This window comes from Galeopterus variegatus, unplaced genomic scaffold, assembly GCF_000696425.1.
Source record: "Galeopterus variegatus unplaced genomic scaffold, G_variegatus-3.0.2 Scaffold704, whole genome shotgun sequence".
Lineage (NCBI taxonomy): Eukaryota > Metazoa > Chordata > Mammalia > Dermoptera > Cynocephalidae > Galeopterus > Galeopterus variegatus.
The window spans coordinates 193,269-215,331 of record NW_007726815.1 but is presented as its reverse complement, the minus strand read 5'-3'; the positions used below and the strand labels follow the sequence as shown (position 1 = coordinate 215,331).

General features: G+C 39.7%; 1 protein-coding gene and 1 non-coding gene across 2 annotated transcripts in view; one reads left to right on the top strand and one right to left on the bottom strand.

Moving 5' to 3' along the window:
- BRE (brain and reproductive organ-expressed (TNFRSF1A modulator)) overlaps positions 1 to 22,063 on the top strand; it is a 334,059-nt gene that overhangs the window by 296,762 nt on the left and 15,234 nt on the right. The window contains exon 10 of the mRNA XM_008571568.1: positions 2,022 to 2,175. Within this exon, the coding sequence (XP_008569790.1) occupies positions 2,022 to 2,175 (154 nt within the window). The remainder of the gene's footprint in view (positions 1 to 2,021; positions 2,176 to 22,063) is intronic.
- On the bottom strand, positions 2,727 to 2,800 carry TRNAI-GAU. Its single transcript has one exon. It is a non-coding gene; the product is annotated as a tRNA-Ile (tRNA).

The following is a 22,063-nucleotide window of genomic DNA, read 5'->3' as shown; positions in this document are numbered from 1 at the left end:
TCCGTTGCTGGACACGGAAAAAAGACAAAAAGACAAAAAAAATAAAAATAAATAAAATTAATCAGGAAATGAAATGAGTAATCAGAAAAGATATAAAAATTTTAGAAAGCAATATTTGTTCAAAGTAACTGAAGATGCTACAAAATTATGCTTTGTAATTAGAAGGGATACAAAAGGGTTTTCTGAATTGAATTATTTATAATTTGATTTAGTTTTTTTCATATTCTGTATTGTTTCTATATGTTACTAAATCTCTTCTTTGGCACGAATAAATACCTATTGAGACGACCTTATTGTTACACTTGAAAAATGTGACTAAAGAGTGGACATTCAAAATCTTGCTACTTTTCTTTGGTTGTATTGTGATTCATCCGTAGAAACCCCCTACAGCACTGAGTCAGACATCATCAGAGTCAGATATACTCAGAGGTCTAAGAGGCCCCACCAACTGGACAGTTTTTTATTTCTTGGGGTTTTTTGGTTGGTTTTTCTTTTTTAAGATTTGCTGTGAACCTAACTTTTCCTTCAAGAAATTATATTAGGTGCATAAAGGGCCTAGTCCAAGTTGATTGTCAACCCAGACTGGGATGGTGATATACGTATAACAAACTAGTATATATTTTTTAAATATATCTGCCTCATGTAATCAAAAAGATGAACCTTATGCTTCACAATGGAGACTTTATCTTACTTAATTGTAGTTATGGCATAGTGAGTGAGCTGTATGTAGGTTGTACCAGTGTCCTTTAGAGTAGTAGAGGAGCCTAGGACTTGAATCATGGGACTGGATTTGAGTCTTGCCCTTGTGCACCTGTAACATGAGTAAGAAATAAACATCTTGGAGTCTCAAGTTTGCTCATCTTTTAAATGCAGATAGTAAAAATAATGTCTCTCACAGAGTTATAAGTAACAAATTAGAAAAAGTATAGAAAAGTACTCCATAACACTAGAAAATTCTGTACACATTTTTCTTATTATTTTTGATAATGTGCCTGTTCATTGTCCTATTAGTAGATAACATTCACACAAAACACACATCATAGATCTTGAAGAATGTGCTATTGAAACAATCTGTATTTTTAGTGATAGCTTGCCCCAACTAAAAATAGCAAGTCATTTTATTTTTTAAAATTGAGTTAAAGAACCCCAAAATGAAAAGAAAAAACACATACTATATGTTAAGAGCAAGGATTAAAATCAGCCTGGATAGCTTGCCCCAACTAAAAATAGCAAGTCATTTTATTTTTTAAAATTGAGTTAAAGAACCCCAAAATGAAAAGAAAAAACACATACTATATGTTAAGAGCAAGGATTACTGTAACAGCAGACATATTTAGTGCTAAGTCCCTGTTGCAGTTCATTAAGGAGCTCCCACTGATTTAGGAGCTATAAATATATGTGGTAATGCATATGGAAAAAATTGAAACTGCTGAGTATCAAAATTCACTACTTCTTTGGAAGCAGAGAGAGAACTGTTTTTTCTGGTGGTCCAATTGCCGTATCCCATAAAGTAGAAAGATTCTCATCTGCCCTCTTTATCCCTTTTCTAAATCCAATCTTGAAAAATAGCCTCCATCCCACTTCCTCCATCAAATTATATAGATGAGGAAAATACTGCCCAACCCTTGAAGAGTTTATGGTATAACAGACTTCGAACAGATATACAGGTAACTCTGCTATGGAATATTGGGGAAGTTCAGATGGCGGGGGGTACTCACTCGTATTTCTACCCTGAGCTTCTGTAACCATTACATAGGGTTTTTTCAAAATCTACACATCATGCCTCATATTGGTTACATTTTCATTCATGTGATTTGCCTCTCTAACTAGATTATAAACTCCTTGAAAGCAGGGAAGAAGCCCTGTATTTCTTGGTCCCTCTCCCTACACCTTTTATCTAAGCTTTAACCAGTACTTATAGTTCAAATATAGTCTTGTACCCAACATTCTGATTAAGCCAAAAAAGTGTCTTAAGATGTGTTTAAGCTCTAACCTTCTTTTCCTTTCTTCTGTCTTTGCAGTTGACCTGCCCTTGTTTTTTCCTCGAGACCAGCCGACTCTCACATTTCAGTCTGTCTATCACTTTACCAACAGTGGACAGCTTTACTCTCAGGCCCAAAAAAATTATCCATACAGCCCCAGATGGGATGGAAATGAAATGGCCAAAAGAGCAAAGTAAGTATATCCATTGTTATTTCCTACAGATAGGAACAATTTGTTTATCTAGTCAAGAGGTTGGCAAGCTACTGCCCTGCGCCTATTTTTGTAAAGTTGTACACAGCAATGCCCATTTCTTATTGTCTATGGCTGCTTTCATGTTACAGTGGCAGAGTGAGTAGTTGCAACAGAGACCGTATGGCCTGCAAAGCCAAAAATATTTACTATTTGACCCTTTGCAGAAAATGTCTGACAACCCTCTGTGTAGCCTCATCAGGAAGAAACTGACCTATATCGACATGTTTCCTTTTCCTACTGTTCCTGTTGGTCTCTAAAAGTGGCCATAACTGTTTTTTTGGTTTTTTGTTTTTGTTTTTTTTTTTCTTTAAATGGATTGTAGGATTTATCAAAAATCTACCTATTTATCTTTCTTTCTTTCTTTTTTTTTTTATTTGTGCTGGCCAGTGCAGGAATTGAACCTCAGACCTTGGTGTTATTAAATGGATTGTAGGATTTATCAAAAATCTACCTATTTATCTTTCTTTCTTTCTTTTTTTTTTAATTTGTGCTGGCCAGTGCAGGAATTGAACCTCAGACCTTGGTGTTATCGGTACCACGCTCTAGCCAACTGAGCTAACTGGCCAGCCTCTACCTGTCTATTTAGATTAGAGAAGTACTAAATTGGAATTGGAGTTGTGGATAAATGATATCAATGATGAAAATGTTGGCAGCTACTTTTGTGTTTTTTTCAAAAACTGGACAGTTTCAGGTGACAGTAAACAAATAGAATTTTTGCTTAGTAATCAATACATGGATCCAGTAGCACTTTTTCAGATGGGAGTGAATCTCTTTAAATTACATACCTCATTGCATTTCTGTAGTGTGTACCACAGCCATTGCCCAAAGTGGACCTGTGTGTTTCTTGATTGAATAAACAGTTGCACAAATAGCATATAGCTATAAAATCAAAAATGGAAGTAGGCTGGGGACTTGATAGAGGTTGAAGTTAGCTACAGTTTGGAGTTTAGAGATACAGCTATTGCTCGCGAACCTCTCAGAAGGTTCACACCTCAGTCATATGTAATAGGTAAATATAGAAATATGCCAACTGTTTTTTATAGGTAAGACTGGAGTATCTGGAACATGAGTCTTCGTGAACCATGGCTTCCTAGATCGAAGCAGCAGTGGGTCAAAATCATTGTCTCCAAAAATAAATCAGAGCATGGCATGTTGTTATTACTTTCTCACTGAACAGCCATATGCTCACACCTGTGATCCCAGCTGAAGGATGATCAGATCCAAAGAATCACACAAATGAAGACTATCTACTAAGCATCCTCTTGATTCACTCACCCAATATTTATTAAGCATCCACCGTGTTCCAGGCATTGTGTTCCATGCTGGGGATATAATGCTAAACAAATTAGAAATTATCCATGTGTTCATGGAATTTGTAGCCCAGCAGAGGAGATAAAGCCTTTATCTTATCAAAACTCTGACTAGTTTTAAAGTACCTACTAATAAAGCCTGGCCTTGCAGACCTACAATGTATTGATTAGTACGGCTTCTTGCACTTGCCTCCCTCGGCCCCCGACCCTTTCCCTCCCAGGGGGCTTCCTGGCATCTCCTGTACTTTCTGTAATACAACACCTTCACTTACAGCAGGCTCAGAACTCTTTGAAATAATGACAGAAATTTTGAAATAATTTTCTAGAAATTCACACTGTTCCAGATTCATATATGGAATCCAGAGTTGATGTTATCTGAAACTTCAGTGTGCCCTCTCTCCCTGTATTTTCCCTTTTTATTCATGACACCCAAGTCTGAAATTTTTTTCCAGGAAACAAACAAACATGCAGATACAATTCATAAAAATGATTAAGACTTACATATCTTGAAATACAGTTGTAAAAAGGAATTATAAAGTAAGTTTTATGTTTAAAGTATCGCAGTTGTTTAATTTTCTGGGCTTTCCCCGTGTATACATAGGATCTATCCTTAGAAGATGGGCCGTTATTTGTGGTATGTGCTATGGAGTCAGAACCAGACATGTCTTTGTGGTTTCCATAGCAAAGCTATCTTGTATGTGTGTATGTGTGCGTGAGTGTGTGTTTTTCTTAAGTAGACATTTTAGCATGTATGAATTGAGTCTTTTAGACGTTGCAGACCACAAGCCTATGATTTCAGTATAGGAATATCATAAGTGAAGCCTGTTTATCTTAACAGATTGGTTCAGAGTTTCAAGAGACATTTGCTTTATGTTAACTAACACCAATCTAAAGAAAACATCTGAAGCAGTTTGAAAAATCTGCCTTTTACTGTAGTGAAGATGGATGCATTTTAAATGTAATCAGAGAGAAAGCCAGCAGCCCATACTGGCAAGAAGAAATAGTGTAAAGTCTCCATTCTCAGCAGAACTGAGTAACTGCTCTGGGCTATGTCAGAGGGCCAGGTAATGGATAAACACAGCCAAAGAACTGTCCTGCAGTATAGGCTTGAGATTGTTTGAGAAGGCTGAGAGAAAGGATGGAAAGAAAGAAAGGTCAACTGCAGCATTCCTTACACGCCCTGTTTCTTTGTCCTCTGGAAATACTGTATGTACACAGTGCGTAAAAGGCTATAATTCAGTAGGGGAGCTCTGCCCATGACATAAACACTCTCACGGGTAATGAACAGTAATAGAGCCCTTTGAGTGGAGTCAGCTGTTTATTCCCTCACGTAGAGCAAAGTTCTAAACATGTGAACTCAGAAAGGACACTTCCTGGCACTGACCAGGGCTTTTCCTACCACACGTGCTTCTTGCTCATGGTCTGTCTCTCACAAGTGAAATACCCTTTACTAGATCCCAATTCCTGTCCCAAAGTCTAATCCTATAAGCTCTGTGGCCTTGGGCCAGGGCTCTTAACCTCTCTGAACTGCATTCTGTAAAACAGAACTGTACTCCTCCCTAATGGATGGACTTTCTATGTTAGGTCAGTCAACGCATATAGAAGACCCTGGGGTTTAACTTCTGCTCTGTCCCTCAGTGTCTTTGCTCACTCCTTTCCTCCCACCCTCTTTCTGCCCCCTCAAATCTAATCCTTCTTTCTACTTCCATATGGGTTTTCCCATCTGCTCTAACTCACAGGCAGCTCTTTCCCCTCTTCTTCCCAGTCTCATTTGACTGTGGTTACATACTGCTTTGGCATCTCTTTTGTATGATTTTTTGGTTTTTCCACATCTTCATATATGTCTTGTTTCCTTAACCAAATCATGAGTTCTTTGAAAGCAAGGGCTTTGCATATATATGTATATAATTTTTTGCAGTGTAATTTACATGCAAAGGAGTGGACAGATTTTAAGTATACCTTTTGGTAAGTTTTGACAAAGTTACCCAATACCCCTTTCCAAACACCAGTAGTCTCTTTACACCCAAGGCAATTGCTGTTCTGATTTCTATCACCCTGTCTTAATTTTTCCTCTTCTAGATACTTCCTATAAATGGAGTAATACAGATTATACTCTTTTGTTTCTTGTTTTCATTCAACATAATTTTTTAAGATTTATTTGTTAAGATTTATCTGTTATCTGTTATTTATCATTTCTTTCTTACTGCTGAGTAATATTCTATTAATATAGTATATTTATTAATCCATTCGCTAGTATATGGATATTTGAGTTGTTTCAGGTTTGGGGATTTTATGAATAGAGCTGCTAGGAACAAATCTTTTTATAGACATATGTTTTCCTTTCTTTGGGTAAATACCTGGGAGTGGAGGTATGTATAGAATTAATTTTATTAAAGAACTGACAAACTTTTTCCAAAGTTGTTGTACCGGTTTACACTCCCATCAGCAATGTGTGAGGAATTCCGGTTGTTCCACATCCTCTCCAGCACTTGGTATGGTCAGCCTTTTAAATTTTAGCTATTCTACAGGGGATGAAGTGATATCTCATGTTTTCAATTTGCATTTCCCAGTGATTAATGAGGTTGAGCATCTTTTCATGTGCTTACTGGTTTATCTTCTTTTGTGAAGTATGAAGTATCTGTTCAAATCTTGTATATTTTTAATTTGGTTGTTGGTCTTTTTATTAATAAGTTTTATATAGGAGTTTGTGTATATATTTTTGAGATATGTGCATTGTGAGTATTGTCTCCCAATCTGTGGCTTGCCTTTTCATTTTCATAAATGCCTTTTGATGAAAAGAAAATTTTTATTTTTTATGAAATATATTTTAGCAATGTTTTCTTTCTATGTTAGTGTTCTTTGTGTCCTCAGAATTATTTGCCTACCACAAGGTCATAAAGAAATTCTTCTGGGTTTTCCTCTAGAGGCTTTAGTTTTTGCTTTGACATTTAGGTCTGTGATCCATCTCAAATTAATTATTGTTAATGGTATGACGTAGAGGCTGAAGTTAACTTTTTGTTTATATATACCCAGATATTTCAGCAACATTTGTTGAAGAGTTTTCTTTACCCCTTTGAATTAGTTATTTTCACAGCTTTGTCAAAAACCAAGTGACCATATCGGAGTGGGTCGATTTCCTGATACTCCGTTTTGTTCCATTAACCTATTTGTCTGTTTGTACACCACTACCAATATTTCTTTAAATCAACACTTTATTCTTTTTAAAGACTGTTTTAGCTATTCTAGGTCCTTTGCATTTCCATATAAATTTTAGAATCAGCTTGCCAATTACAACCCCTCCCTCCCTCCTAAAAAGCCTACTGGGGTGGCACTAGATCTGTAGAACAACAAGGAAAGAATTGACATTTTAAGAGTATAGAATCTTCCAACCAAGGAACATGGGTTTGTTTTCATTTCTCTCAGAAATTTTTTGAGATTTCAATGTGGAAGTCTTGAATATTTTTAAATGCTCTTACTTTTATTGTAAATGATATTTTTTAAAATTTATTTTCCAGTTGCTTGTTGCCAGTATAAAAGAATACAAATGATTTCTATATTCACATGGTATGACATTGCTAAATTTACTTACTACTTACTAAGGTCTAGTAGCTTTTTTATAGATTTCTTAGAATTTTTTACATAAACAGTCATGTCATTGGCTAACAGTTTTACTTTTTTCTTTCTAGTCTTTATGTTTTTTGTATTTCTTTTTCTAGTCATGTTATTTCTTTCTTGGTTTTTTTTTGGGGGGGGCTGGTCAGTACAGGGATCTGAACCCTTGACTTTGGTTTTATCAACACTGCTTTCTAACCAACTGAACTAAACAATCAGCCCCTGCATTACCTACCCCTTTGTCTTACCTACTTGCAGTAACTAGGACCTCCAGTACCATGTTGAACAAAAGTGGTCAGATCCAGACATCAGGCCGTATTTTCCCCCATTGATGCTAACAGATTTTTTTTTATCAGATTGAAGAAATCACCTTGAGGGATCTGAACCCTTGACTTTGGTTTTATCAACACTGCTTTCTAACCAACTGAACTAAACAGCCAGCCCCTGCATTACCTACCCCTTTGTCTTACCTACTTGCAGTAACTAGGACCTCCAGTACCATGTTGAACAAAAGTGGTCAGATCAGACATCAGGCCGTATTTTCCCCCATTGATGCTAACAGATTTTTTTTTATCAGATTGAAGAAATCACCTTGTATTCTTACTTTGTGAAAAGTTTTTATCATGATTTGGTTTTGAATTCTGTAGAATGCTTGTTCTGCATCTGTTGACATAATCATATGGTTTTTCTTTATTCTGTTAATGTGGTGAATTACATTAATCAGTTATCGAATGTTGAACCAACCAAAGATAAACCCTTCTCAGTTATATTTTGTCCTTAATCCTTTTCTATATTATTAGATTTGATTTGCTAAAATTTTGTTAAGATCTTTTACATGTATATTCATGAGTGATATTGGTCTGAAATTTCTTTTCTTGTGCTGTCTTTGTCAGGTTTTTGGTATCAGCACTATGCTGGCTTCACAAAATTAATTGTGAAGTATTCCTTCCTTTTTTGTTTTCTGAAAGTTTGTATAGGTTTGACCTTATTCTTTATAAATGTTTGATAGAGTTTTCTTTGTGAGAAGAAATTTAGTGTTTTTACTAAATATAGTGGCATTTAGATTTTTTAAATGTCTTCTCCTGTTAGTTTTAGCAAGTTGTGTTTTTTTCATAAGGAATTTTACCCATCATGTCTAAGTTGTGAAAGTGATTGGCATAGGATTGTTTATAATATTTCCTTGTTTTCCTTTTAGTAGCTATAGGATCTATAGTGATATACCTCTTTCATTCTTCTTTAGTGATAATTTGTATTTTTTTCTCTCTCCCTTTTTATGAAAACAGTCTAGCTAAGAGCTTATTGATTTTACTAATCTTTTCAAAGAAGCGACTTTTAGCCTTGATTTTATTCATGGTTTTTTTTCTATTTTATTAACTTATACTTTTATCTTTATTATATTCTATCTTCTGTTTATTTTCAGTTTAATTTTTTCTTCCATTTCAGGCTTCTTAGAGTGGATAGATGTCTTTATCAGACTGAAGAAATTGGGTCATCAATTTCAATCCTTTCTTTTTTTAAAATATAAAATTACGCTCTAGGGTTTGCTTTATAGCTGCATCCCTCAAATTTTCATATGTTGTTTTTCATTATCATTTTGTTAGAAATATTTTCTAATTTCCCTTGTGATTTCTTTTTGTTTTTTGAATCATGGGTTATTTATAATTGTGCTTCTTGAATTTCAAGTGTTTGGGGATTTTTGTAGATATTTGATTGTTATTGATTTCTAATTTAATTCTGTTTTGGTCAGAGATCATAATTTGTATTATTTCAAGCCTTTGAGACTTGTTTTGTGGCCCAGTGTGTGGTCTATCTTGAAAAGAATGTGTGTCCTGCAGTTTAAGGTTTTAGTAGTCTATATATACATTAGCTAAGTCAAATTGCTTGTTAGTATTCTTAAAATCTTCTATCTCCTTACTGGATTTTTTTATGTGTCTATTTATTATATCAGTTACTGTAAGGAGGTATTAAAATCTCCACCTATGGTTTTAGATTTATCTATTTCTCCTTTTTGTTCTGTCAATTTTTGCTTTTTATATTTTGAAGTTTTATTATTTAGATACATACATATTTAGAATTGTATGTCTTCTTAATAAATAACTCTAATAATACTGGTAATTTCTAATAGTACTCCTTGACTTGAAGTCTGCTTTGTTTGATATCAATATAGTTACACCAGCTTTCTTCTTCATATCTTTTGCATAGTGTGTCTTTTTTCATCCTTTTTATTTCCTTCTATCTGTATCTTCATATTTCTTTTTTTTTTTTTGTCTTTTTCCGTGTCCGGCAACGGATCGCAACCCTCAGTGTTGCCCCCGTACCGGACCGGGGACCGGCAACGGGATTGCAACCCTCGGTGTTGCTCCCGCGCCTCGCTCAGCCAGTGAGCGGGAACCGGTCTGTATGTGGGATCCAAACCCTCGGCGGGAGCGCCGCCGCGCTTCCCAAGCGGCGCACTATCCAGTGCGCCACCGGGCCAGCCCCGTATCTTCATATTTCAAGAAAACCTTTTTATAGACTTTTTAAAATCTAATCTGATAATCTCTGCCTTTTAATTGGAGTATTTAGTTCATTTACATTTAACAAAAATTAATGAGCTCACTGGATTTAAGTCCTACCATCTTGCTATTTGTTTTTTAATTTTTCCTGTTCTTTATTACTTTGCTCTTCCCTTCCTGTTTTCTTTTAATTTATCCAAGTATTTTTTAGTATGCCATTCTATCTCTTTTATTGGCTTTTTAGCTGTATCTGTTTGTATCATGTTTTAGTTACTTATACACAAAAAATACACCCTTAACTTACCACAGCCTACCACGAATTAATATTATAATGCTTCACATATAATGTAAAAACCTAAAATATTGTAACTCTCTTTATACTTTCATTAGCCTTTCTGCTATTGTATTCAAGTTTTACTTCTACATATTTAATGAATTTCACAATACATTGTTATTACTTAGGCTTTTAACAGTCAACTGACTTTTAAAGAATTTAGGAAAAGAAAGAAAAATTGCATTTCATCTTATTCTGTAGTTTCCAAATAAAGGTAATAGAGAATGATTTTCTCTGCAACAAAAACCTTATTTCTAAATGTCTTCCTCAAAATAAGCCATCAGAGAGAGTATATCCATCCCGTATGTAGAGAACACTGAGACTCTCAGTCATCAAGAAAATAAAAGTACACCTACGTGACATCCAGGCACCTCTGCCTGCCCCATGTACTTCGCCATTTGTAGTACACCTCACACACTTCCATGGGATTGTTATTGCAGTTCTGGGAGGGATGTGATGCAAAAATTCTGAGGGCTCTTCATGCAGATTAGAAAACTGAGGCTCAGAGTGATTAATTAACTTTCCCAAGGGCTTCTAGTGGCTTCTAGTTGAGACAGAGCTCAACATAGGTCCTCTGACCTTTTTGTGTATCTACAGTCAGGCAGACAGACACAGTTCCCCACTCTTTTTACCATTTGTCTGAGGCTCCCTCCTCAGAGGCCTGGCACTTAGGTAACATACATACAGAGAGGAAATGCATACAGCAGTTAAGGGCACTGACTCTGAAGTCAAGACATAGCTGAGTTTAAACCTGTCTCTGCCACTCACTAGCTATGTTACTTTAGGCAAATTCATTATCTCCCCAAGTCTTTGTCTCCTCATCTAGAAAATGTTTAAAAGGTTATTAGGAGTATCACATGGAGTATATGATTTCCTATGTTGCTGATTAACAAATTACCATAAACTTACCATCTGGAAACACCACAAATTATTCATCTCCCGGTTTCTGTGGGTTAAGAGTCCCACACAACATGCCTGGGTTCTCTGTTCAGGGTCCCAGACAACTAAAATCAAGGTGTTGGCTAGGGCTGTGCTCTCTCCCAAGGCTCAGGTTCCTCTTCCAAGCTCACTCAGGGTGTTGGCAGGGTTAAGTTTCTTGTGATTGTAGGAGTAAGGTCCCTGTTTCCTTGCTGGCTCTCAATTAGAGACCACTCTTAGCAGCTAGAAACTGGCTGCATTCCCTGCCTCATGATCCCCTCCATCTTCAAGCCAGTAGTGATATGTCAAATCCTCCTCATATTTTGAATCTCTGACTTCTGTGTCTTTGACCTCTAGACCCAGATTTAAAGGGTCCATTTGATTAGGTCAGTTAATCCTCCTTTCTTAAATTCATCTGTGCAGTATAGAAAAACCTTATTACCAGAACAAAATCCATCATACTCATAATCCTGGGGATGATACAGGGGGTGGAGAATCTTGGGGGTCATTTTAGAATTTTGCCTATGACCTGGAGTAAAGTAGGTGAATTGTCCAGCATAGGGTCTGGCATGTGGTGAGCATTTGATAAATGTAAACTATCAGCATCATCATTCCTGGAGGCGAAAAGGAGATTTTTAATTAAAGGATAGCAGAGTCAACATTGATACCTTCACATGTACCCCAATAAACAGTCCCCCAACCTCAATGGCTTGGCCAAAGGTTCTAAAGTTCTAGGCTGCTCCACCCGTGGGCTGTTATCCCCTGTGTTTGTATCTTCTTGGTGCCATCACAGTCAGTTTGAAAAGTGGGACCATTCCATCCTTCAGTTGCTTAATCTACATAAAACCAACCATCACTTTTAAAAAACAACTAAACCCACTAGTTACCTTGGTATCTTGTGTGTGTGTGTGTGTATATATATAGCTTTAGACCTCTGTAGAAGAATGGAGCTGATGACTTTTTATAATCCTTTCTAGTCTAAGAAATCTATAAATAGAATGATTTTTTTCCACAGATTTTATTGTGTAAAACATCAGGGTGATCCTAGAGGCCCAAGTAAGATCTTAGAGTAGAATTTAACCCCAAACCACCTTCTGCAATGGCTTGTCACACATTAAATCCATTATATAAATGGAATCACTAAAGACTATTTAAGAAAACAGCTTCTCAGTCAACACATGGAGTAATTCATCATGAACCTCCTAAAGCCATTTGTTGTCTCCTTTCCTGCCTCAAGCGCAGAGAGAGATGTTATTATTTTCTTATTAGAAACCTATCCAAACCCTCTCAAAGCAGTCCATAATTTCCCATATGTGGCTCTTCACCATGCATACTTTTATTATTTGTCATCCAGATGTCTTTGCAGAGTAACTTTCTCTTTTGAGAATTCTTTTTAAAATTGTATATTCTGGACTATATTAATTAGTTTTCATTGTTAATATCGTAGTATTCCCAAAGACACTGTTTTCTTCAAACTTCTCATTCGCTGCCAGATGCTTCAATCCAGCCTCATGCATTATTAGTCCTTTAAATAAAACAGATAAAAATAGATCTCCTCCCCTTGATTCAAGAGAAGGGGACAGATGTCTCCACCCATTTTGTTCCCTATCCCCACCCTTTACTGTGGCCTCTGAGGCCCCCTAGCCCCTTGGGACTCCGAGCACAGTGTAGAAATCCCAGTTCTCACAGTGCGCTTCAAAGCAAGGGCTCAGGAGCCCCGAGGCCTGGGAATTCTTTGGGGACTAGGATGGGGCTGGGGGAAGGGTATTCACGAAGTGTAAGTGATTATAATATAGGCCTGTTTGTGTGTTTGTTTCTCCGGGAATTAATCACTCACTTCTTCACTCCTTGTTGGTAGCTCCTTAAGGCAGCTCACATGATGCTTTGTTTCTGTTGAGACTGAGTTGCAGACTCTGGCCTCTCTCTGCAGTCCCTGTGCTTGGTAAACTGGCTGGAGGGAGCCTGAGCTGAACCAGCTTTAGAACCCAGGTAGCACTGAGCTTCTCCTCATTCCTCCACATCCAGACACCGCTCAGTATTAGAGAAAATCCTGAAGAGGACTTTGCAACACTCTCTCTCTCCTCCTGGACCACCACTCCCCCCTCAACCTGTCTCTTCCTTTCATATTTGTACTCCTGGAACTCCCATCTGGCACCTAAGGGGTGGGGGACAACCAGGAAGCTAAGAACTGCAGCCAGCTATACTTGCTCACTCCCCATGTCGCCTCTGCTAGTGGGCAGCAGCTGCAGAACTGAGCCTCATGGGCAGGAAGGGTAACTGGCAGAGAGCAGAACATCCAGGGCTGGGCTCCCAGGAAGCTCTGCCCCAGGGGGCCCATCTGGGGTCAGACCTTAGCAACACAACCTATAAGCCCAACTGGTATGATTCATGGGTTTTCTTTTTTTCTTCTCTCATGGGCAGGAAGGGTAACTGGCAGAGAGCAGAACATCCAGGGCTGGGCTCCCAGGAAGCTTTGCCCCAGGGGGCCCATCTGGGGTCAGACCTTAGCGACACAACCTATAAGCCCAACTGGTATGATTCATGGGTTTTCTTTTTTTCTTCTCTTTTGCACTGAGTTTCCTAGGAATAATTCCCTTTAAAAAATCCCAACCTAGGGCTGGCCGTTTACTCAGCTGGTTAGAGCGCAGTGTTATAACACCAAGGTCAAGAGTTCGGATTCCCAGACTGGCCAGCCGCCAAAAAAAAAAAAAATCCCTATCTCATCTTAGCTGAACTCCACTCCGGAGAGAAGAGGGAATTTTCCAGGCCCAGGCCAGCATAGCTTTGGTGATCAGATCACCCTGAGAGGACAGTAAGGAAACCAGTGCTGGTGAGCCTACAGAATTTGGGGAAGGCTGAGGTCACCAAGGCCATTCCTATATACACCAGGTTCCTATACGACCAAGCTCACCTGTCCCTTCTGGGCTCTCTCGTCCTATCATCTTAGCTGAACCCCACTCCGGAGAGAAGAGGGAATTTTCCAGGCCCAGGCCAGCATAGCTTTGGTGATCAGATCACCCTGAGAGGACAGTAAGGAAACCAGTGCTGGTGAGCCTACAGAATTTGGGGAAGGCTGAGGTCACCAAGGCCATTCCTGTATACACCAGGTTCCTATACGACCAAGCTCACCTGTCCCTTCTGGGCTCTCTCGTCCTAGTGTTTAGAAATGTAGAAGCTGTGAAGATAAAAGTGAACCAAATAAATAACATGGAATGATTGGATCCTTGAACTCTCAAAGAGTATCATTTTGAAAAGTATCTTCTAGGGATTTGGTTTGTTTTTCTTTTCTGAAGAGAGAGCAACAGAGATGGGGAGGAATCCAGATCTGCCTGACATCCAGGCATCCTCTCCAAATTGCATAGGTCAGAAAGAACGTGTTATTTATTAGAACCTGACATCTGTTGCTCTGAAACTATAAGCTCCATTAAAAAGCCTGGCTGTCAGTTACTGCTAATACAGCCCCCATCCCAGAGCGAGCCATTTACCATTAGGAGACATGGGTCTCATCTAGGCACCATTATTAATTTCCTGTGTGATTGTGGGGAAAACGTGTCACTTTTCTGGGCCTCAGTACCCTCTTCTAAAAGTACTAGACTAGTATCTACCCAATGATTACTAAGCTCTAATATATTTCTGGCATTTTAAGTGAAACTTATATTTAAGGTAGCTTGGCATACTTTTTTATTCACATTGAGAAACTTCCATCTCTGTTGCCAGAGGTCAGACACAAATTGAAAACATTACTAAATGGAATTAAGTACACCATGTACGTGATACTTTTTTGTACAGCCCGTGCCTGATATTTATAGAACACTCAGTTGCAGAACGTGCAAACATATGCCCTAAATACACACCCAGTAAAATTATTCTAGATGCAATACATTTTCAGATGTCAAGTTAAAACAGCTTCTTGGGAATTAGGCTTGACTGTTCAGATGTGCATGTTGTTTCTGACAGGTGCCGCCAGGGCTCCTCAGGGCTGTCATGTGTAATGTGGAGTCCAGCCAAAGCAGGAGGGCCAAGCCTCTTGTTTCCATCACTTCTCATTACGGCATGAATTCTAGAAAAAAGGGAAGCATCAAAGAACAATCATGACTGTCCGTTCTGTGCAGATCATAATGACAAGCTGCAGCCTTGCTTCTGCAGAAATGGGATTCTGTCTTGTCTATTGTCAGATCATTCAGCACAACAGCTACCTGTGGAAATGAACTAGATTCTTGCTTTATTAAAGTAGAGGATTTATAGAGGTGAGCAAAAAATGGGGAGCAAGTATTGGGGCAGTGATCTGCAAAATCCACAGTCAACAGCAGAGCTAAGTTGGGTGACCAAGCAGTAATACATTTCTAGGAAGGTAAGCGTGACATTGGAGGCCAGTCTCAGTCCATGGAACTTGGAAGGAACTTTAGAGATAATCTAGTACAGCTGGTTATGAGTATGGTAAGCATTAACCATTGTGGTGGAAATTAAACAAAATGATTGATATAAAACCCTTAGCACAGTGATTCGCATAGAGTTGACATTTAATTCATCATTGTCATTTCCTAGAAGAAGTTGTTCAAGGCATACAGTGCTAAGATTAGAACCCTGTGCCCCTGATTGCTGGTCCAGGGCCCAGCGTAGATCATAATGACAAGCTGCAGCCTTGCTTCTGCAGAAATGGGATTCTGTCTTGTCTATTGTCAGATCATTCAGCACAACAGCTACCTGTGGAAATGAACTAGATTCTTGCTTTATTAAAGTAGAGGATTTATAGAGGTGAGCAAAAAATGGGGAGCAAGTATTGGGGCAGTGATCTGCAAAATCCACAGTCAACAGCAGAGCTAAGTTGGGTGACCAAGCAGTAATACATTCTAGGAAGGTAAGCGTGACATTGGAGGCCAGTCTCAGTCCATGGAACTTGGAAGGAACTTTAGAGATCATCTAGTACAGCTGGTTATGAGTATGGTAAGCATTAACCATTGTGGTGGAAATTAAACAAAATGATTGATATAAAACCCTTAGCACAGTGATTCGCATAGAGTTGACATTTAATTCATCATTGTCATTTCCTAGAAGAAGTTGTTCAAGGCATACAGTGCTAAGATTTGAACCCTGTGCCCCTGATTGCTGGTCCAGGGCCCAGCGCAAGCCACCTGTAATCTCCCATCTTTACTCTGCCTCTTTCCTGCTCCCTTGCTCACAGGAGCAGTTCAGGGCAGTCTAGGGCTGGAGGTTAGCGTACCTGCATGCATGTACCCATCCATCCATGGAGCCATGGAATAGCCTGGCTTGGAAACCTTCTTCCTAGTGGCTCATTTGGGAGGCTGAAGGCCTCTGTGCCCATGGAAAAGCTTTGAGCAGAAATAGCTCTTCTGAGAATCTTAAGACCTGGCCCCAAGTACCTTTAAGAGAAAGTAAAATGTTGCTGCGGCCAAACTTATTACTGGAGTCTGAGAACAAAAGAGGAGAAGGGGTATTTTAATGGATCAGATCGAAGGAAAGACATGGCCTCAAAGCTGCCTCCACATTGTAGCAGGGAGGCTGCACATAGAGAAGAGGACAGAAAATTCCAGTGACTCCTATCTTCCCAGACAGACAGAACCTCTGGCACTTAGTCATGCCTAGTGGAAAATGGAAACCGAAAAAGCAGAACTGAGGCTGGGGTGATTTAGGGTAGTCTTTAATCCAAAGTCACTTCTGAGGACAAACGGTAGTTTGCAACCTTATGTGCAGGAGTCGTCAGGTAGAGATGCGTGGCCATCGGGAGGACAGGCTTTAGAGGTGATTTAGGGTAGTCTTTAATCCAAAGTCACTTCTGAGGACAAACGGTAGTTTGCAACCTTGTGTGCAGGAGTCGTCAGGTAGAGATGTGTGGCCATCGGGAGGACAGGCTTTAGAACAGCCATGATTGTACAAATCAGGGTGTGACAGTGGTTTCCCAAAGGTGATCCAGAAGGCATCTAGTAAGTCTACACCCTCTGTGTGTAGCTGCTGTTGAGTTTTTGCTAACTCCATTCAGCAAACATGTAAGAGCTCACTATATACAGAGTATATACAAACCACTGGGAGCTGCAACACACACACACATCGTCGCTGCTCTCTGGATGCTGAAACTCATGTGTGCGTATTTTGAAGAGTGCCAGTTACAAAGCCTACTGATTGATTTCTGGAATGGTCCGTCACTGCTTGAGATTCTGCCTGAGAAGGAGGTCATCCATGGCAGTAGACTGAGTACAAATCAGAATTGTGAAGCAAGAAATTGTTAGTTTTTCTAAAAATCAAAATCTATAAAACCAAAATTTTCCACTATTGATCATTTTGGGGATTGTATGATTCTTAAATTGTCATTATTCTAGTTGTCCAGAAAAGCAAAATTTAAGGGAACATACATGTAAGGGCAATATTGTTTTTCTCCAAATAAATGACAGTGGGTCATGCAGTCCCTCCTGATCATCTTATAGATGATAATAATAATGACAGTAATAAATATGTATTGAGTACATACAATACACTGCAAAACTCTAAATGGTTTATATATTTTAACTCCTGTAATTCTCATAACAACCTTATGAGATGGGTACCACTATTACGCCTATTTTACAGATTATGAAGTTGAGGCCCTGCAAGGTGAAGTGACTTGTCCAAAGTCACAGAGTAAATTAATGTAGAAACTGAAGATGTACCTCGGGTATCCCAACTCTTAGACCGGCATTCTACTCTTGTACTGCACTGCCTTTCTTCCTCAGATTGATGACCTGCACTAACCCAAATTCACTAGGCAACTGAGCTCAGCTGTCTGTTTAGATCACAGAGTCTCTTGGTTTTCTGCCTTGGTTGACACTCAGGTTTGGTATGCTCTAGTGTGGGTTTGTAGTGGCAAACATTTTGATTAGATTTTGCCCAGATCACCAACACTTTTCCCATTCATTCAGTCATTCAGTCATTCAGCAAATGTTTATTGGATTCACACTAGGTTAGGCACAGTGTTAAATGGTGTATAGGATACAGTCAGTGAACTGTAGGAGGAATGAAAATGCCACATAAATAATAAATAACTCTGTTTAAGGTAGAAACGTGCAACGTGCAGGAAAAGGAGGAAAAGAGATTATGTCTGTTTCCTGAGATCTAGGAAGCTGACCTTGGAGGATTGGTAGGACTTGAAGTGCAGAGGTGGAGGGAGGACACTCCTGCCAGAGGGAAGCATGGGGATAGGCCTGTGTACATTGAAGAAGGGAGCAGTATGTGAGGCAGGGATGAAAGGAAGGAAAGGAGGGAGGGAGGAAGGAAAAGAGGTATGCAGCAGAGTTCTGCAGGTGGAGAGAACATGCACCCTGGAATCAGACCAACTAGAATTCAAATCCTTGTTCTACCACTTTCTAGTAGTATTTTTTATTTTTTTTATTAGTATTTTTTGTTTTGTTTTGTTTTTTACCTTTGTGGGCCTTGGTTTCTCATTTGTAACAATCCTCCCTCACAGGGTATTGTGAGCATTAAATGAGCAAATGATTGTAAAATGTCTAGCATATTGTTGGTGTTCAGTTAATGGTAGCTGATGTTACTAACTACTATCCTAAGACTTTTGATTTTTTTTCTGTAAGCAGTAAGGTTTTTCTTAAATTAACGGATTATATATTGATGCAATGATATGCATTGGTGTAGATATGTAAATCATAATAGATCCTCCTTGGCCTTAGGAATGTTAAGAAAGGAAGTAAAAACTAAGTTTTAGGGTTAGGCTCGTGGAACACTATAAAGGAATGTTTGTCTTGGCCCCTTTCACTCCTTTGCCACCTCAATGCCCAACACTTTCAGAGACCCACTCCTGTTCTCCAGTTAGGATGGCCAGAGACTTAGCAATTAAGAATACAAGTTGTACAGTTACATTTAAATTTCAAATACACAACCAGTAATTTAGTTTAAGTATGTTCCATGCAGTATTTAGGGTATACTTATACTAATAAGGTATTCATTGTTTATCTGAGATTTGAACTTAACCAGGCATCCTGTATAGAGGGGCAACCCAGGAATGAGCCAGAACAATCTGTGCATATTTGGGGTAGGGGCTCACCTATCTTCTGGTCTTTTCTCTCAGGTAACAAAGGCTCTGTGCAGCAGGCTTTGGGCAGCACCTTCAAATCCCTTTATGGGTGGAGACATCACATGCTGATGGGTCACATTGTGTGTGTTTGGGGGCAGGTGAGGGGTGAGCACAGAAGAATGTCTTCTACCAGCCTCACATATCCCTGCCCTCTCTGTGTCTGGGCCTGAACCCACATCAGCCTTTACTTCCTCCAACCTAAAGGTCCCATGGAGGATTTTCTTTTCTTTCTTCAGAACATTCTGGCAGACAATTGGCCAGAATGATGACATCCTTTGTGGTCTGATATCTTGTCTCATGGGATAAGAGCAAGCCTCTGGGTAGAGTGCCCTCTTTCACAGAGTTTCTTCTAGAAACATGCTAACAGTGGGAACTTTAGTTATCTCTCATGGAGAGCTGTGTGGTGGGAGTGATGTGAGACAGCCATCTCCAGGCGTGATGGTGACAGACTAACTGCCCTCTGCTCTGGAGCTGGAAGGACTACCCAGTTACCCCTCCTCAGAAGTGAAACAAATGAAACCCCCAGAAGGGAAGTGCTCTGCCCAGGGCCACACACCTATTCAGAATTTGAGTCTGAACTGAAGTCTGGCTCTTCTGTCCACTGCCTTGGGTTCTTCATGAAGAGTTTAGGGCATCTGAGAATTCCCAGCATGCTTGTTTGGTTGATTTCTGAGCATTTTCTCTGGATCCGTTGATAAGTAGTCCCCAGACCTCTGCTTGGCTGTGTGTCCTTTGACGCTGCCACACTCAGCTTTATGCTTGGACTCCTCCTGTCCTGCAGGCAGAGTTTGTTAGGCCCCTTAGAGCGAGACCACTGCTGGTAGGGCGCTAATGTTACTTCCCAAGACCAGCCTGACCTTGGCCCTTCCTGTGAATGCCTCCTTGCTGCTTTCTTTGCCCCACCCTGACCAAGTGTCCTGTGGTTGAGATGGAAAAATCCACCTCAGAGCAGATAGCTTTTAACCTCAATTTCAGGGGAATAATTTGTCCATGTAACATGAGGCAAAAGTTAAAACAAAGAAGGGTGTAGGTTTGAGCAGAATAGCTCCTTTGGGCTTAAGAGTGACTTTGACCTATTCCTCCCCGACTAGAATGATTACCCATTGCCAGAGAGCTCTTAGAGGAATCACTGTATTAAGTGGTGTCACTGGCAAGGTGGTATTAACCCTAAGACCAGCTTTATCTGAACACTCTGAAGGCAAATTTGACTGTGCAGGCAGTGCCAGCCCACGTGGAGCCCAGAGCGGCAATCATGGGATCTTCCACTCTTTTTATTTTCTTGTTCTTGCCACAACCTGTCATAAGACCAAGAAAACTTGTTTTGAAAATGCTTGACAGCCAAAACAACCTGTTCTCAGCCCTGGACAAGAGGGTTTGTACTGTCTGACCATTTATGTACTGTTAGATGTTTGACCAGCTGCTGACTGGAAAAAATGAATTTGCTGTTTTCTTCTCATATTGTTCGCTGACAAATGCCAGTGGCTTTCCAGTTCCTGTTTCCCTTTTTTCCAGCCCTTCACCAGAAAGAGACACTTGAAGATTGTGCCTGGGTCTAAGTGATGAATGAACATTAGCAACATATACTTAAGAGGAGCTAACTGCTGGTTACATCCCTGTAAGCTGAGCTTGATGTGTAGGTTGTCTTTCCCAGTCCCATTAGATTCTAGCCTGTAGATGTATCCTGTAGATAGATTTCAACCTATGATTTTCCACTTGCTTTTTGGTCCTCTCTGGTGAAGTTAAATAGGTTAGTCCAAATCTCCAGTTATCCAAGTAGCCATTTTGGCCTCTACATTCGTGGCTCTTAGGCCTGTAGCAATAACTCTGTTCTTCTCACCAAGCCATGCAAGTCAGGTCTCAGCCTTGAGTGGACCACAAATGGTCCTGTGACAGTGAAGGAATCACTACACCTCTCCTCTGCACAAGGAGGAGTTGGGCTAGATAAGGTATTGGCAAACAACAGCCCAAGGGAAAAGCTAGCCAGGTGCCTGTTTTTATAAATGAAGTTTTATTGGACACATCCACACCTATTCGTTTACACATTGTCTCTGGCTGCTAGCACTGCAAGGACAGAGTTGCACTGTTGCAACAGAGTATGTGGCCTGCCAAGCTGAAAATATTTATTATCTGGCCCTTTACAGGAAAAGTTTGCTGATCCTTGGACCAGATGATCTCTAGGGTTTTCAAATCCAGTATTCTATGGCTTTTGAACTTGTGGCAAGTTCTTTCACAGGAAGAGCTCCTGAAGTAACTAAGAAGGGCCTCTTTTCTCTCCTGCATTATTTAGCAATGCAAAGCACGCTTTGAAATTGTTGAACTCTACACAGGATGGGGGCTTACTTGACTGTATTTTTAGAGTTTATTTTGCTGTATGTCTGTATTTGTTTATTGGTCTGATGGCTCCAGTACCCCTGGTGTCTACCAGTTTTGGAAAAAAGATACCCCACCTGTGTAGGTCCGACTATACCGGTATTAAGTATAGTATCTCACTACTCTATGTATGCTATGCGTGTCTGACCGTATTCAGTGGCATGGCTCAAGGTGGGACACCTATTTGTACCCATGTGGAAGAGAAGGCTGATTCGTCTACTTGGTAAACATGGCAAGAAGGGGAGCCAGATGCTGTCCTTGAGGAGCTCGGGGTATGGCTGCCCAAACCCCACCCCACCCCCAGTCTGTCTGTATTTGCCTTAGTTTTGGAGTCTAAGCTGTGAATGGGGGAGGGTAGCCAAAAGTGATGGGGTACATTGGTGGGCTGTGGTGAGAAAAACAGGAATGGGTTCTGAAGATGCCTTTGAAAATGCAGACTAGGAAAGAACTAATCTTTTTCATCTTCTTCCTCCAAAGCCAATGCAAACAAGGTTCTAATTTATAGAATTTGCATCCCATACCCATGTTGTGCACCAGATGCATTAATAGGAAACCCAAGACATAGAATTGAATGGTCCTCTTGTCGGAGCCACCCATGTGGGAACCTTAGTGCAAACTAGAAAAAGTTTCCCCTTCGGGCTGGTGCTGAGTTTGACTAATAGCTTTGGATAAAGAAAAAATTGTCCCTTTCTCAAGGCACACATCCCTAAGC